General features: G+C 33.7%; 1 protein-coding gene across 1 annotated transcript; it reads left to right on the top strand.

Moving 5' to 3' along the window:
- Window positions 1-2,707: 2,707 nt before the first annotated feature.
- On the top strand, window positions 2,708-4,507 carry LOC132600860 (protein SODIUM POTASSIUM ROOT DEFECTIVE 1-like). Its single transcript, XM_060314283.1, has 3 exons — window positions 2,708-3,426; window positions 3,967-4,042; window positions 4,162-4,507. Exons 1-3 carry the CDS (start codon window positions 2,884-2,886, stop codon window positions 4,335-4,337), a joined length of 795 nt encoding a protein of 264 aa, XP_060170266.1. The 5' UTR covers window positions 2,708-2,883; the 3' UTR covers window positions 4,338-4,507.
- Window positions 4,508-15,795: the final 11,288 nt, after the last annotated feature.

Here is a 15,795-nt window from a genome sequence, read left to right as displayed (position 1 = left end):
TCTAATATTAGTCCAGAAATTTGGGTCCAAAATCCAGGTCTTTAGTCTTTAACTTTCTTCTTTCAAAAATTTATTCAGATAATATAAGCTATAACTAAAGCTAACTCGGTCGAAATCATGTGATTTTTTATTTCTTATTTGTTTAACATTTCCCATGCCGTACTTGCAGGAGAGTACAATTTTTTAAATTTATATTTAGCTCATTTCCTAGATAGAAATCGGAATGTTTGGAATTCAAGAAAATCCATGCAGGAATAATCTCTGATGATAGTGAGTATTAAATTCCACATGTGGAGTGTATAATCTTTTCAAAATTCCTTAATCGAGTTAATTTATAATCTCCAATTATTTTTGTTAATGAGTAGTGCCTTAGTGGTGAAATTTGAAAATAGCATTGATTGGAAGCAGTGTTTTAAAAGGCAGTTCTGGGCCCCGAGGCAGGGCACTAGCAAAATGCTCCAGGGCTCACGTGCGGGGCTTAATTCCAGCAAGGCTTACGCCCTAAGCGCCCGATTGTACGCCCTAAACACGCCTAACGCCCAACGCTCGGGGCTCGCCTAACAGTTCTTACACAATTATATGTTAAATTCCTTAATTAAAACCGTTTACCCTCATAATTCTTTAACAAATGATTGATACTTAATAATTTTTCATTTACCGAAATAAGAAGATTGGGTATAACTCAAATAACAAGTCGTAGTATTGCATATTTACTATATGAGAACATCGTGAGGGTGAATATCACTTAATATTTCTTTTAAGAATACATAACCAAATTGTGAATTTTCACTTGTCATTGGTCTTTTGTCCTATGTATCAAAATTATCATATTTTATTATTTCTCTATTTGAAAGTAATTTTATTTTTGTTCATGAAGGAGTTACGTTTCAATTATAATACTGATAAATTTGTTTATAGGGAGATACAATGAATAGTATGATAGTAATATTGTTTTAACAAATTGTGATTTTTTCATTGTTTGAAAGTTAAGATGTTAGAGTTGATTTGCATTTCATAATAGCTTTTATTTCATTGTATTGTTTATACTTGTAAGGTTACATATATATATATATATATATATATATATATATATATATATATATATATATATATATACTTTTCTTTTATTTTTTATATAATTTTACCTATTTAAAAATATTTATTATAATTATATTATTTTATGAAATACAAAAAATTAAATACCCATGAGGCTTACGCTCCGTGTCTCGGGGCTTACGCCTCACTGAGGCATATGTAAAACGCTCCGCCTTACGCGCCTGCCTTTTTAAACACCGGTTGGAAGCAAGGATCAACTACTCCATATACTCAGCAACAAAATTGAAGATGTTACCTCAACAAAAAAAAATAAAGAAATGAAGATACTTTGGTGAGGAACAAATTTCAAAGCAGACAAGAAAGGCTACTTTCGGTTAGCCTTATCATATGACCTTCCATGCCTATCATATCTGAAAATTTCCTACTAGTAGTCAAATCCTGTGGGCAATGATATGGTAATAATATGGTCTACTACTTAAATTACTCTTCAAATTTTCCTACATTTGCTGCTATTAATGCTCGTAATCATTCACAGGAAAGGTCACAAAAGTAGAAAAGAAAATTAATTAACTTCAATTATACACCGAAAATTTAAAGAAATTCTACACGGGGCGAATTTAGGTGTTAAAAAAGGTCATATGAACTCATGGTCACTAAATTAAACTCGATATATTATTTATATAGTTCTTAAAATATATCTAGTATTATTTTTTGAAACTCATGCTACAAAAGGCTCAGTAGTGCACTTGATTGAAAATTAAATTATCTACCTAAGGTTCAGGGATCAACACGTACTAATATATTGAATTTGGCTCCTTCGATTACACTTTCTCTCCATTTCAATTTATTGTTATAGTTATATTATTTAGAGAGCCATATGATATTTCCTTTGATAATTCTTTTAAGTACTTTCTAAATATTTGCTAGCTATAGTTACTTATAGTACTTTTTATGTAGTTTTTTAATATGTAAATTTTATTTAAAAAAAAATTGAAAAAAATTATATCCAAATTGACACAAACATTAGTTAATTTGGCTTCGTACTTCGAATCAAGCCACATAAATTGAAGCAAAGAAGTATCGATCTTAATTTTTAGGTCACTGATTCCACTTATTATGTAAGACTATTTATATACGTAAATATCTCTTAAATTATCTAATAACATAAGAGTTCTTTTATACTTGTTCAAATATAAAAAGTTAAACTCAAACAATAACCTTCTCTAGTGCCCACCCACCCACCCACACAGTACCGCTGAAAACATGAAAGAAAAACAAAAGAAGAGAAAAGGAAAAATGCAGACGCAACTTTAAGAGGTCCAGATAAATCGTGTGTCCCCTATGGTTTACATTATTCATCAAAATTCTTCTTGGGCCCATAGTTGCCATCTTTTTCTCTTTTTTTGTCCAACTTGAACTTATTTTTCTCGTTGTTTTAATATCTCCTTTGTATCCCATCTACCACTGCACTTGAAAAACGCGAATTTAGCATTTAAGTTTGTGTTTCCAATTTCAAATTAATCCTATATTAATAAATGAATTTAGTGTCAAATATTTATAAATATTTAATAAATTTTTTAATATGTATACAGAGTTTGAACAAAAATTATTAGTAGACGTGAATCCATAGTTGGGCTTTTAAATCCGACCCCGACTATAGTCTACTACCACTTTATAAATTCATCCCCTTCATTTTGAAAAATCTTAGCTATACTACTCTCCCTTCCATCATTTTCCCTACTATAACATTATTATAACTAGCTAGCCTATTAATTTCCACTTCTCCTCTGAGTTTTCATCATCTTCTTGGCCTCAAAATAAAAAGAAATGAAATCCATAGATCTTTTTTGTGCTTCTCCAGCTTCCACAGCCATATGTTCAAGCATGGATCAACATGCTATGGTCCGTCGAGGCCTTAGGCGTCAAATTGACCGTAAAATCGAACGATTAGGTGACGTTAATTCAAAAATCAAAACTCCAGTCCCTTGTTCTTCTCATCAACTTCCATTTGATCCCAAAAATTACTACTATCAAAAGGGTCGAAAAAGCACTAGTAAACCAAGTGAATTACGTCGAAAAAGCTCAGCTGATATCACTGACTTAGCTTCTCCTCATGGTTCCTCTAGGTATTTGTTAAGTGATACTAAATTCATAGATTTCTTATCATCATCAGATTGTAATACTTCTGGAGATGCAAAAGCTTTGGTTCCTAGCAAACCATTAAGGGCTAAAAGCACCAATGAACGTCTCATGTATCGATCTTCATCGACTCGTTCACATGAATCTCCTGTCTATAAACCTTCACAAGCTTACTCAAATGAATTATGTGTCTATAAATCTTCATCAACTCCTTCATGCCCCCGTGAACAGGTTTGTTTATTTACTTTTGCATCTTTTTTTTATATAGCAAAACGGAGTATTTTTTTTTTTTCATTTTGCTTTCTTTGTAATTTCTTAATTTGTGGCTAACAACACTATTTAGGATTTAAATTATATATACACAATCAGTGTAGTTGAACATATTATAGCAGATTAGTTACCAACTCGTCAAGTTAAACGTATAACACTAAAAATTCTAGAAGTAGCTATGAACTTCGTTGCTAAATTGCTCATGGATAACATATATCCAACGCTAAATAGGAAGCGATGAAATTTACTGTTTAGACATTCCCGGATACCTACTCCGGATGGCGTTGTAAATGACCCACAGACAATTATTGGAGTTACTGGGGGCACTGCCTCCAGAGAAACACCAAACTAAGTTAGAAATGAAATCTTAAATTACCAGAAAAAAAAAATTACTGTTCAGATACAAAATTTGTCGGTCGCCAATTCTTATTTTTACCTTATAAATGGCGAACTTATCTTCAGTAAATAGAACTTAAATTTTGTTAATGGCGTGTTTGACAGGTTGTGGAATTGAGGGTGTCAATCCACTGCAAAGGTTGTGAAGGGAAAGTAAAAAAACATATCTCCAGAATGGAAGGCAAGTTATACACTAGTACTATTAATTATATTATAGTTAGTATAATATTAATTATGGATTAGGGATAGGTTATATATATCCAATTAACAGAAAGCAATGTTTTGGATTAAAATATGCAGGAGTGAAATCAGTTAACATAGATTTGGCTTCAAAGAAAGTAACAGTCATCGGCGATGTGACTCCACTGGGTGTATTGGCAAGTGTTTCAAAGGTGAAAAATGCACAATTTTGGCCATATCCAGCTACTTCTCCGTCTTCGTCTTCATCTTCATCTTCGTCTTCTCCAATGATTTGAAGAAAGTTAATTACTCTTTAATTACTGATGATGTACTTTTAGTGCTGGAATATCCTATAGCTGCTGAGTGTGCTTTTTTTAAAATAAAATAAAATTAAGGACTAAACGTTTATAAATTAGTCGATGATATGGTGTATTTCTTACATTATTATATGTGGTGGGCTTGTAAATATTCTGTTATTTTACGGTGCTAGTATATTTTTAATTAAATGTTTATATTAAAAAGAATAGAAAGCTACTCCCTGCGTCATATTTTCTTTTTACACGCTCTTTAAAATATATATATATATATATATATATATATATATATATATATAATACTAAGTATTTTTACTAATTTATCTTTTTTATTTTTTGCTTAAACGATGGAATTTTATAACTAAAATTAAACATGAAAGTAAATAGTCATTACAAAGCTGGGATAGACCTAAACAATGCAATCCCTAAATAGTCTCTACTGAGAGATTCATTGTTTAACAAAATAATGATAAAATGGGGAGGAACATCTCAAAATATTGTTTCTGCCTCTTCTATCACTTGGACTTGTTGAGAGCTTCCATAGTTTGCGAGTCTATCCGCTATCTTGTTCACCTCACGGCTAATTTACCCTTAACTCTTTTCAATGTATAACCTGTTTGATCAAGTTCTAAAATCAGCTAAAAGTACTTTAAAAAAGTAATTTTTAAAAAAACACTTTTGGCTAAAAACAGTTTGTGTTTGACCAATTAATTAAAAAAAACACTTTTGAACAACAATTAGTGTTTGGTCAAGCTTTTAAAAAGTGTTTCTATTTATATTTTTCTCAAAAGTACTTTAAAAAAAGTCTTTTTGGGCAAAAACAGTTTTTTTTAGCTTCTGAAAAACTATTTCTGCTACTCCCCAGAAGCACTTATTTTCTCCCAAAAGCTTGGCCAAACACCTCACTTTTTTTCAAATAAGCATAAGTACTTTTGGGGGAAAATAAGTTTGGCCAAACATGCTAGTAATTAATAGTATTTACTTTCAAAAACAATTAATTTTAAGAGTAAATTAATTAACTCAATCTTGCTTTTGCAAATTTTGGGACGGATATGTATAGTGATGTTTACGACTACAATATGGGAAGGAGGGAGTACAAATAGTTTGTTTGATCCTCTTGTGTTCTGTGATGACAATTTCTTGGAACAAACAAAGACAATCAAGCCTTTGAATATTTTTGGAATACTGGCCACCATTTTTTTTTTCTCTCTCTTACTTTCCTATAATTTGGAAAACTGATTTTAAGGCTGGCATGTTTGTCTTTAGGAATGTCCTAATTGTTTACAACTTTCCAGATCACTCCTTTTACGATTGTCGAGCAGTAGCAGAACATTTGACCAGGATAAAGACTCAAAATTTTAAACCACCTGATGAATTTGAAATTTTGAAAAGGGAAAAAAATGTTAAAATTGAGTGGGAGTGTGCGAGGGCCTATTATTTGATAAAACAAATTAAGTTATACTAGTATATATTGGTAGTGTAATTTTTTTATATATATTTTCAGTATTTATTTTTAAATGATAACATATTACTTAGCAATATACCAAATTGTCAATTAATTATTTATATCAAGAATTTTTCCTGAAATTATTCCCTCCATAACATTTTGCTCTATTCTTACAAAATATTAATTAAGTGTTTGATTTGCTAAATTAGTCATATTTGCTATGCTTTAGAAATCTAAATTTGACTACAGGTACTAAGATAAATTCGAAAAATGGATAAATTAATGATAAGAGTAAAATTGAATATATATATATATATATATATATATATATATATATATATATAAATTAACTCTCGCTTAATTTGCTAAAGTGAACAAGTGAAAGAGATTTTTTATTTTTAAATATACTGAACAAGTAAAAGGAAACTATATGAATATCTAATGCCCCCAAAAATGAATATCTAATAAATGATCTAATTGTATAAATATTTTTTGCACTGTCTACATAAAACTTAAATTTAAAAATAATTAAGTTAACTCTGAGAATTTGATGATGAGGAAGATATTATCATTGACAAGAAACGCATGCGAGTGCCAAATGATGGTTCACGCTTTGGAAGAAACACGTCCAAATTATAAGGTTTTTAAGCATTGAAACATTCCCCTGAATGTGGTGATTGCTGTCTCAGTGGCTAATAATGAGTCACGGTAAAACCTGAATTTTAAGTCATTATTAAGGGTGTGTTTGGTACAGGGATTCCAATTTTCTCATGTTTGTTGGTCATAGTTTGGAAGAATGTATTTATTTTTACACTGAAAAACCAACAAAGCATTCAATAATAATTTGGACCATCTCGCTTGGTGATGGGAGGTCACTCAAGTTGCGGTGCCACAACCTTCGAACGAGGCGTGCCTTCTCTGATTCAATTAGGGGCTAATCTGTTTGGTCAAGCGATTTTTTTGTTCTTGAACCTTGGCCAATTCAAGTTGATCGAAAGCTCTTTCGGTCTCGGACCAATCCCCTGGCTCTTCTTCAACCGCGGGAATGCTTGGTTCTCTTGAAGAGCTAACACCCCTTCCAGCGTCTCCGTCGTAAAGAGGAATGCCCTCGATTAAAGAGAGGAGCCGATTGAGGGAATCGAGAAATGGAATGATCCTAGCAAAGAAGAAGCCCGAAATTCCCAATGAATGTTACTGGGAAAAACCTAAGTAGTAGTGCTTCTATACGGAAAAATTAGAAAATTTCTCAGCATTTTAAGGGGAACTTATCCCACTATATGTTTTCTCGGTGAGCTAGTTTGGTGGAATGAAGTGGAAAAAACATATTTTATAGTACAAATTTTCCACTGAACATCGGTGCAAAAAACCTCTGTTCTTTGTAGTGCGCCACCCCTGACCCTCCATTCCCCACCCTATCCCACCCCATAACGTTTTGCTAGATTACAAATAAATATTTTTGGGATAATACTTTTTCATACTTATCAAATACTAGAAAATAAGTAAGAAACACTTGTTTTCCAAGATAATATTTTATATGAAAACATTTTCCTTCATACCAAACAATTTAGGGGTATACATGGACTGGGTTGGTTCGGGTTTTTCAAATACAAAACCAATCAATTGGATCGGGTTTTTAAATCTACAAACCAAACTAAACCAACATAAGTCGGGGTTTTCAACCTCGAATTTTCTCGATTTTTTCAACCTCGAATTTTCTCGATTTTTTCGGGTTGCTCGGGTTTTTTGGGTTTTTTCGGTAAAGTCTTCATATAAAACATAGAACTTGTACTTCGAATAATTCTTTAGTCCTAGTAAGAAACGATCGACTATCTAATTAAGATATTTTTTTAGAAAATAACACAAAATGTGAGATGAGAGATGACATTGTACTAAAATATCAATAAAAAAAAGTAATGAAATGGTCATAATCTAAAAGTACTAAGTCATGCTATAATAAATACGTCAAATTTATAAGGCATCTAGAAAATAATTATAATCTAAAAGTACTAAGTCATGCTAAAATAAGTACGACTAATAATTATAAATTACACCACTAAATATTAAAGAAAAAAATTAAATTAAATTATGTATTTCACTGTCTAAACCAATATAAAATTAAAGAATAGATAATCAACATTATTGTCGTTGCTAGTGTTAGAACTGAATTTCTTTTGTTAGCATTAGTATTGCTTTGATTTTTGTTGGGTTTTATTTGAATTACTAACATCTATGGCGATAAAACTTATTGGACAATTCAAAATTCTAAAGCCAAGCTTGAAATAATGCGTTAAAAGACAAAAACTATGAAAAAGCTTAAGAAATATATATAAATTACATTATAATAAATATTTTTATGTATGAATTTTTTTATTTTTTTTTACATATAATGTCGAGTTGGGTTGGTTCGATTTGACTTTTTTTTAATTGAACCAAATCAAACCAATGGTGGTCGGGTTTTTCTTTTTAAAACCAAACCAATAGTCGGGTTTTTTTTCTCGATTTGACTCAAATTATCGGTTTGTCGGTTTCCTTTGTACGCTCCTACCAAACATGCCCTAAGTGACACTTTTATTCCAGGAAAAAAAAAATGACTCTTTTATTCATTTATGTTGCGTACTAGTTCACCGTTAAACAATAAATGTAAACACACATATGTTCCAATTCGAAGTGCATAGTAATAGCTTCAATTTAATCATTTGGATAGCGATTTGACTTACCGACTATAGGCTCGAGTGTAAGAACGATATTTATTTCCTAGATTTAACCTTTTAACTAAAGGCTTTGATGTCAGAACGATATTCATTCGCTTGTACCGTACTACCTAAGCCCGTTAACCGGTTTGAACCTGACCGAACCGGTAACCGGTTAACAAATCAGCCGGTTTCCGGTTCAAAAACCGGAACCGGCCACCGGTTCTGGTTTACCTGTTAAATAACCGAAACCGGACCGGTCCGGTTCAAAAGTGGCAAAACCTTTTTTTTTTTTTGTATATTATATATATATTATAGTATTTATTAGTATATTGTAGGTATATTTACATATGTTATATTTATTTATAAGTAAGGTTTATATATTAACTGACTAACAGCAATGCAGGCAGCATATACATATACATATATATATATATATATATTAAGTTTATGCTTAAGTTATACTACATATACCTAAAATATACTAAGAATATACTTATATATATCAATATACTTAGGTTATATAACATATATATATATATATGTAAGTTTATAAATTCGTATTTTATAAATTAAGTATATTTATATTATAAGTTATTCTTAGTATATTTTAGTTATTTTTCAAGTATATAACTTTCTAGTTTTTAATTTAAGTAGATGTATATTATAAGTATATTCTTAGTATATTTTAGGTATATTCCTAACTTAATATAAGTAAAAATATGAACACAAGTAAATAGAAGAAAGCTCAATGAGCCATATATTTTATTCATTCTTGGATAACATTTATTTGCAAGATATAGTTTTTTTTAACTTGCAAATAATACATGAGTTGCAAAGAAATAGTAGAATAATAAAATCACCAATTCTCAATCATTTGGTTAATTTCCCCCATATCATATTCGGCCATGGAGATATCTTCAAAGTCTTCCATTTGGTCCGGTCCACTTGCTATCAAATCTTCAATCTCTTCCTCTTCGCCTTCCTCCGCTTCTAAGTTTTGGTTGCGTCGCTCCGATCTAATCCAATCGCGAATGCACACTAGTACTTACAAGCTAAAGCCGGATAATGAGTGTCTATGGTCTCCAATTTGTTGTCTTCCTTGGATAAATGCACTCTCCGAAGCCACGGTTGATACTTGAACCGTAAGGATATCTCGAGCCATTCTTGAGAGTATCGGATGACTTGCCTTGTATTTTTTCCATCATGCTAAGACGTCCAACTCATCTAGTTCCTTGATATCCACATTTGGCTGCATCAAATAAAAGTGATATTCATCAAAGTTTGCATTACAAGAAGGAGTTGGATGTGAATGTAAAACTTTTAAACCCGACAAGCCCTTTTTGCTACTTTGAGAAGTAGTAGGGCATGGAGCAACGAGTGTAGCATGTTCTTCCAAATTAGAATAATGAGTAAAATCCTTTCTAAACTCATCATCAATAGCGAGTTCGGCTTCAGCTAAAGATGGTTGAACTCCCTCTTCAATTTCTAAAAATGTATAAATTTGACCAACCAATGCTTTAGTATAAGACACTTTTAAACAAGGATTTAAAAGAACCCAATATAAATAAAATTGGGATGAGAAAAAATACTTTTTAAATTTTGTTGTCATATCAAAAATAACCGCTTGATAACCGGGTTTAAATTTATACTCTTGTAAAACTCTAGCTATTTTCGCTAAGTAGGCTAAAATTCTGGTTACCGTGGGATAGAATTGTTTAGAAAAAGCAAGAGTTGCATTATAAAAAATTTCGAAGAGTTCAACACATTCCTTAACATCTTCCCAATTCGTAAAATTTAACCAATCATCACTATTAATATTATATTTGTTGTGAACTTGTTGTATGAGAATCCTATACTCATATGCTTGTTGTAGCATAATGTAAGTGTAGTTCCACCTAATCTCAATTTCTACTTGAATTTTCCTAGGTCTAAGGTTATTTTCCACACAAGCATTCTTAAAATCTCTAATTCTTCCCCTATTAGCATTACAAAAAAGAAACGCAACCGCATCTCTAACTTTTTGAATAGAATCGTCAAAACGCATAAGACCTGTCACACCCCAATCCTGATAGGGCATGATGGGCACCCGACCTTTACTTAGAGCCGAGCGAACCACTGGTTCTCGTTATACTCATAATCTCACAGGACTCTTAAGTCATGAAATGAAACGCATAATGGAAGCTTTTCGAAAACATTCTTTTCGTCTTTCTCGAATCAAATAAAATCTGTAATCATATGAATCTGTAAAGTAATGCATAATGATACATCGGCTTAAATAGCCGCTTACAAGACTGGCATACTGTTTACATGACTCTGTCTGCAAAGTCTCTAACATAAATCAATATACCGTAATATAGATACTCTGACTCGGCAACACTTCGGAAAGAAATGGAGCTCGCCAATCCAGCTGGAACATCTTCTAGCAATATCCTCTACTCATCTGTATACACCTGCGTGGCATGAAACGCAGCGCCCACAAGAAGGGGCGTCAGTACGAATAATGTACTAAGTATGTAAGGCATGAGTAACAACATAACATAGATATGAAAAGTAACAAAGAATAAGAGAGATAACCTGTACATCTGAATGCCTCGTAAGGCGGATGTCATGCATGCTTACCTTTTAAAAAAACATTTCTATACATATACATAGTACCATACCCGGCCATTAAGGCTCGGTGTCATATATATAGTATCATGCCCGGCCATTAAGGCTCGGTGTTATCATCATTAGCTTGCGTCCAGGCCTCCCGCGTCCGGGGCAATATCATAACATGCCCACTGCAGTGGTGTGCACATCTACGTGCCATGCCCGACCGACTATAGCGCGGCGCGGTGTGAGAAAATAAATACATATATATAAAGCATGCGTGAGAGCCAAGTAAAAGCTATAAATACATCGGAGTGACATAAGGTCGGTAACCTCCGATTGTGTTATGGAATAATCATCGTCGCTTTATCTCACCTTGAAGGAACAATTATTATAAGGTGAGACTATCAATGAAGAATAGAATTAAGAGAAAACATAGAATAAGATCATAAATCTCATAAGGAATCAATTTATATACCTTTGGAATCTTAAAAAATATAGTCATCATCCATGAATAAAATTGAGACATCAAGAAATAGTTCAACATTCTTATATCGTCATTGAAATCATAAACTTGGAACCTTTACACATGAAATCATTCTCATCATAGTCATCATAGAAATATTCTCACCCTTGACATCATCGTCGTCATTGTAAAACATATCCATCGTTGTTGTCATAAAAGCTTACGGAGTCATAAACCTCTGGTTTAGGAAATACGAACATTTTGGAAACATTCATGAATTATTAGGAAAGGGGTTATGCCTTGGAATCATGAACATCTAACTTTTGGAAATACGGAGGCTATGAAAACATTTATGGAATTATAATCATAGGAATCATGCCTTTGAAAGAAAGGGACGAGCCTTAACATGCCTGGAAGATAATTTCTCGGCTTCCAACTTACTTCCTGTCTTGCAATTCACTTAAGATTATTCGTCGCCTCGTAATCTACATATATAACCATTCATACCATTGTTAGGCTCGTCATCATGCTCGTCTCAAAACTTTAATTAAAATCCTTCTAAATTATGTCGAAATTCGGGCAGCATCTCCCCTGTTTATATGCCTAGCCCGAAATCATAATATCAACAACCTATCAACAATAACAATACCAACATCATCAATACCATTATCCGTGCCAATATTGTTACACCCCGGAAAAAAAAATTGTGTTACCAAGACTGTCGACGGCTTAGTATGAGCTCAAGGGAGAGCAAAGTTATACAAGGATTATAGATGAAGATTATATTATCTGAGTATAAGAGTATATATATATATATATATATATATATATATATATATATATATATATATATATATATATATATGACATTTGGAGATCGTATGGAGTAAATCAGTTAATAAGTTACTTGAGGATAGCCCTCGTAACCATAAGTTAAGGTGGGGCCCACATGTAGGGATTTTATAAAGGACATATGAAGAGATATATGGGTAGTACATGGAAAGTTGAGCAAGTCCTAAGAAGGACCCTTAAGCCAAATATGGGCATAGGCCCTTCAAAAGGACGATTTAAGAAAACGTTTTCGGCTGATCTACCTTGGAGGGGCCAAAGAGATATTATAAGTTTGGAATTTGGACAAACAGAAAGAATGGAAGTTGTAGATAATTGAATTAGCTTTCCAACCATAGGTAGTGGGCCCTCACAAGATATCGGGATCAACAGTTATGCCCCTTTTACTAAACGAAGGTGTAGGTAGAAAAACTAACGCTGCGCGAACGCGCAGAAGGAAAATTAAGTCGGTCCAGGCAGAACCTGGACCGTTCTATAAAAGGGGGAGTCCCCCATATTTTCGTCCAAAACACCCCCCAAACATCCCCAAACCTTCCAGAAAATTCCCCAACATTCCACCACCAACTTTTTAGCCCAAAACCAGGTATAATTCCCAAATTCCGGTCCAGACAGCGTATAGTTGTAACTATAAAATTGTGTATTAATGCGCTGTGGCTTCAGCTCAAGGTGTAGGAGTGAAGATATAGCATTTTTATTGAAAGAAAAGTACGAATCTCTTGCCACTAACGTTAGTCTTAGTTTATTTACGGAGAAGGAGCTGTAAAATTGTTATAAAATAATTTTGTGATGGAAATATAGGACAAACACCATATGGGATGTTTATGAAGTATTTTGGAGTTCGAAATATTATGGTTAATGTTGGTATTGTTGTTGTTGTTGTTGGTTGTTGAATTGAGAATTCGGGCTAGGCATATAAACAGGGGAGATGCTGCCCGATTTTCGGCAGAATATAGAATAGTTTGGTTTGGGACTTGGAATAATTGTGCGATAAAGAGGCTAACATTAATGTGAATCCTTTTAAATGTAGACTTGCGAGCTCGGACGAATAAGCGTAGCTAATAGGAGGTCGAACGGGTATGTTAAGGCTCGTCCCTTTCTTTCAAAGGCATGATCCCTAGGTTATGACTTCATAAACGTTTCCATATTTTCCTTGTTATCAAAGTGTAAAAGTATAAGATTCCAAAGCATGATTTCTTTCTTGTTAACCCATAAATGTTTTCCAAAATGTTCGTACTCTTCAAACTAAAGGTTGTGATTATGTGAGCTCTTATGATAACAACGATGGATATGTTTTTCAGTGAAAACGATGATGTCAAAAATGAGAATATTATTATGATGACTATGATGAGAAAAAATTTATGTTTAAAGGTTCCAAGTTTACGATTTCAACGACGATATGAGAATTTTGAGCTATTTATTGATTTCTCAATTTATTCATTGATGGTGACTTTATTTCTAAATCTTCCAAAGTATATGAATTGTTGCCTTATGAGATTTATGATCTTATTCTATGTTCTCTTAATGTCATTCTTCATTGATAGTCTCACCTTATAATAGTTGTTCTTTCAAGGCGAGACAAAGTGACCATGATTATTCCATAATGTAATCGGAGGTTACCGACCTTACGTCACTCCAATAGAGACATAACTTTCTTGGAGCTCTCATGCATGCTGCTTATATGATATATGTATATGTATATGGGGAATATGGGGAAAAAGGGACACATGTTGCGCTATAGACGCATAGCCACCTTATCAGTTGGTATCAGAGCCGGTGGTGGGGCAAACCCAGTGGTGGGGCAAACCTCAGCAAGAACGCTGAGTCCCAAAGGGGGGTGACTGTAAGGCTTGCCTTAGGTGAATCCCACATTGGTTTAGGCGAATCCCACATCGGTTAATATCATCCCGGATGCGGGATATATGGGGTTGAATGGAGCGGAGCCGACGCCTCGACAATATGATATGTTCTATTTGAGCCGACGTGGTTCGACAATATGATATGTTCTATTTTCTATATATATGAAAAAGAAATGTTTTTCAAAAGAAAGCTAAGCATGCATGGCATCCGTCCTAGGAGGCACGCATATGTATAGGTTACTCTCTTATCTCATGATATGCTCTATATTTCCATTCTGTTATTATTCATACTTTACCTCCCTTACTATATTACTATTCATGCCTTACATACTCAGTACATTACTCGTACTGACGTCCCTTCTTGTGGACGCTGCGTTTCATGCCACGCAGGTGTATACAGATGAGTATAGGATATTGCTAGAAGATATTCCAGTTGGATTGGCGAGCTCCATTTCCTTCTGGAGTGTTGCCGAGTCAGAGTACCTATGTTATGGTATATAGCATGTTAGAGGGTTTGCTGGCAGAGTCACGTATATAGCATGTCAGTCTTGTAAGCGGCTCTACAAGCCGACGTACCATTATGCATTATGTTACAAATTTCATATGATTGCAGATATTACTTGATTTGAGAACGACGAAAAGAATGTTTTTGACAAGTTTTCATTATGCATTTCATTTCGTGATTTAAGAGTCCAGTGAGGTTATAAAGATAACGAGGACCAGCGGGTTCGCTTGGCTCTGAGTAAGGGGTCGGGTGCCCATCATACCCTATCAGGATTGGGGTATGACAAATTGGTATCAGAGCAGTTCGTCCTGGGGGTTGTCTGCAAAGTCGTGTCCGGTAGTGTCCTGTTTATGGGTGTGAAGCCGGCCACACTTATGAACAGGAGGCTGCAGGGCATTTAGGAATCATTGACCTTCTTTCTGTCTTAGATCGTGCGATAGAGTCAATTCATAGGAAATGAGATCCCTTATACTAACCTTTGATCTCAGCAGAAGCACAGTATCAACAAGAGAAGGTGAGTGATGATAGGGGAAGTCACAGAAATAAGTTTTGATATTTTTGTTCTTTTACCTGAAATTGGGAGCCCTGAGTGGCTGGAATATGTCGTATATATATATATGCCCTGTGAGGCATTGCTGCATGCGGGTTTGGATAGTAAGAATTGTAAAGGAGACTCTACCAGAATTTTTCAAAATCAGGTCATTTAGTTAGGTACACCTGACAGGAAGAAGCGTGGAAAGGAAATATCGTAAATAGACAATAAGTGGGATGCGTTGTTTTAGAGGAGTTATGGATTTGGCATGGCATGAAGAATAATTGTGAGAAAAACGATTAGCAGTCCGAAGGATTAAAATTGGTTACATTTAAGGTTTAGTAGGAGCAAGACCTATTGGGGGATTCAGGGAAAGTCGGCAAATGAGTTCTGTTGTAGATTATTATATAAGAATGGTGAGTGAAAATCCAAAAAGGTTGATAACCGAGTATTTACAAGTAACGGCGACGAAGGTGTGTTCCCTACCATCAGGAATCTGGAAA

The sequence above is a fragment of the Lycium barbarum genome, chromosome 6, assembly GCF_019175385.1.
Source record: "Lycium barbarum isolate Lr01 chromosome 6, ASM1917538v2, whole genome shotgun sequence".
NCBI classification, from domain to species: Eukaryota; Viridiplantae; Streptophyta; class Magnoliopsida; order Solanales; family Solanaceae; genus Lycium; species Lycium barbarum.
Note: the sequence above shows the minus strand (reverse complement) of the source record. Positions and strands in the feature narration are given on the sequence as shown.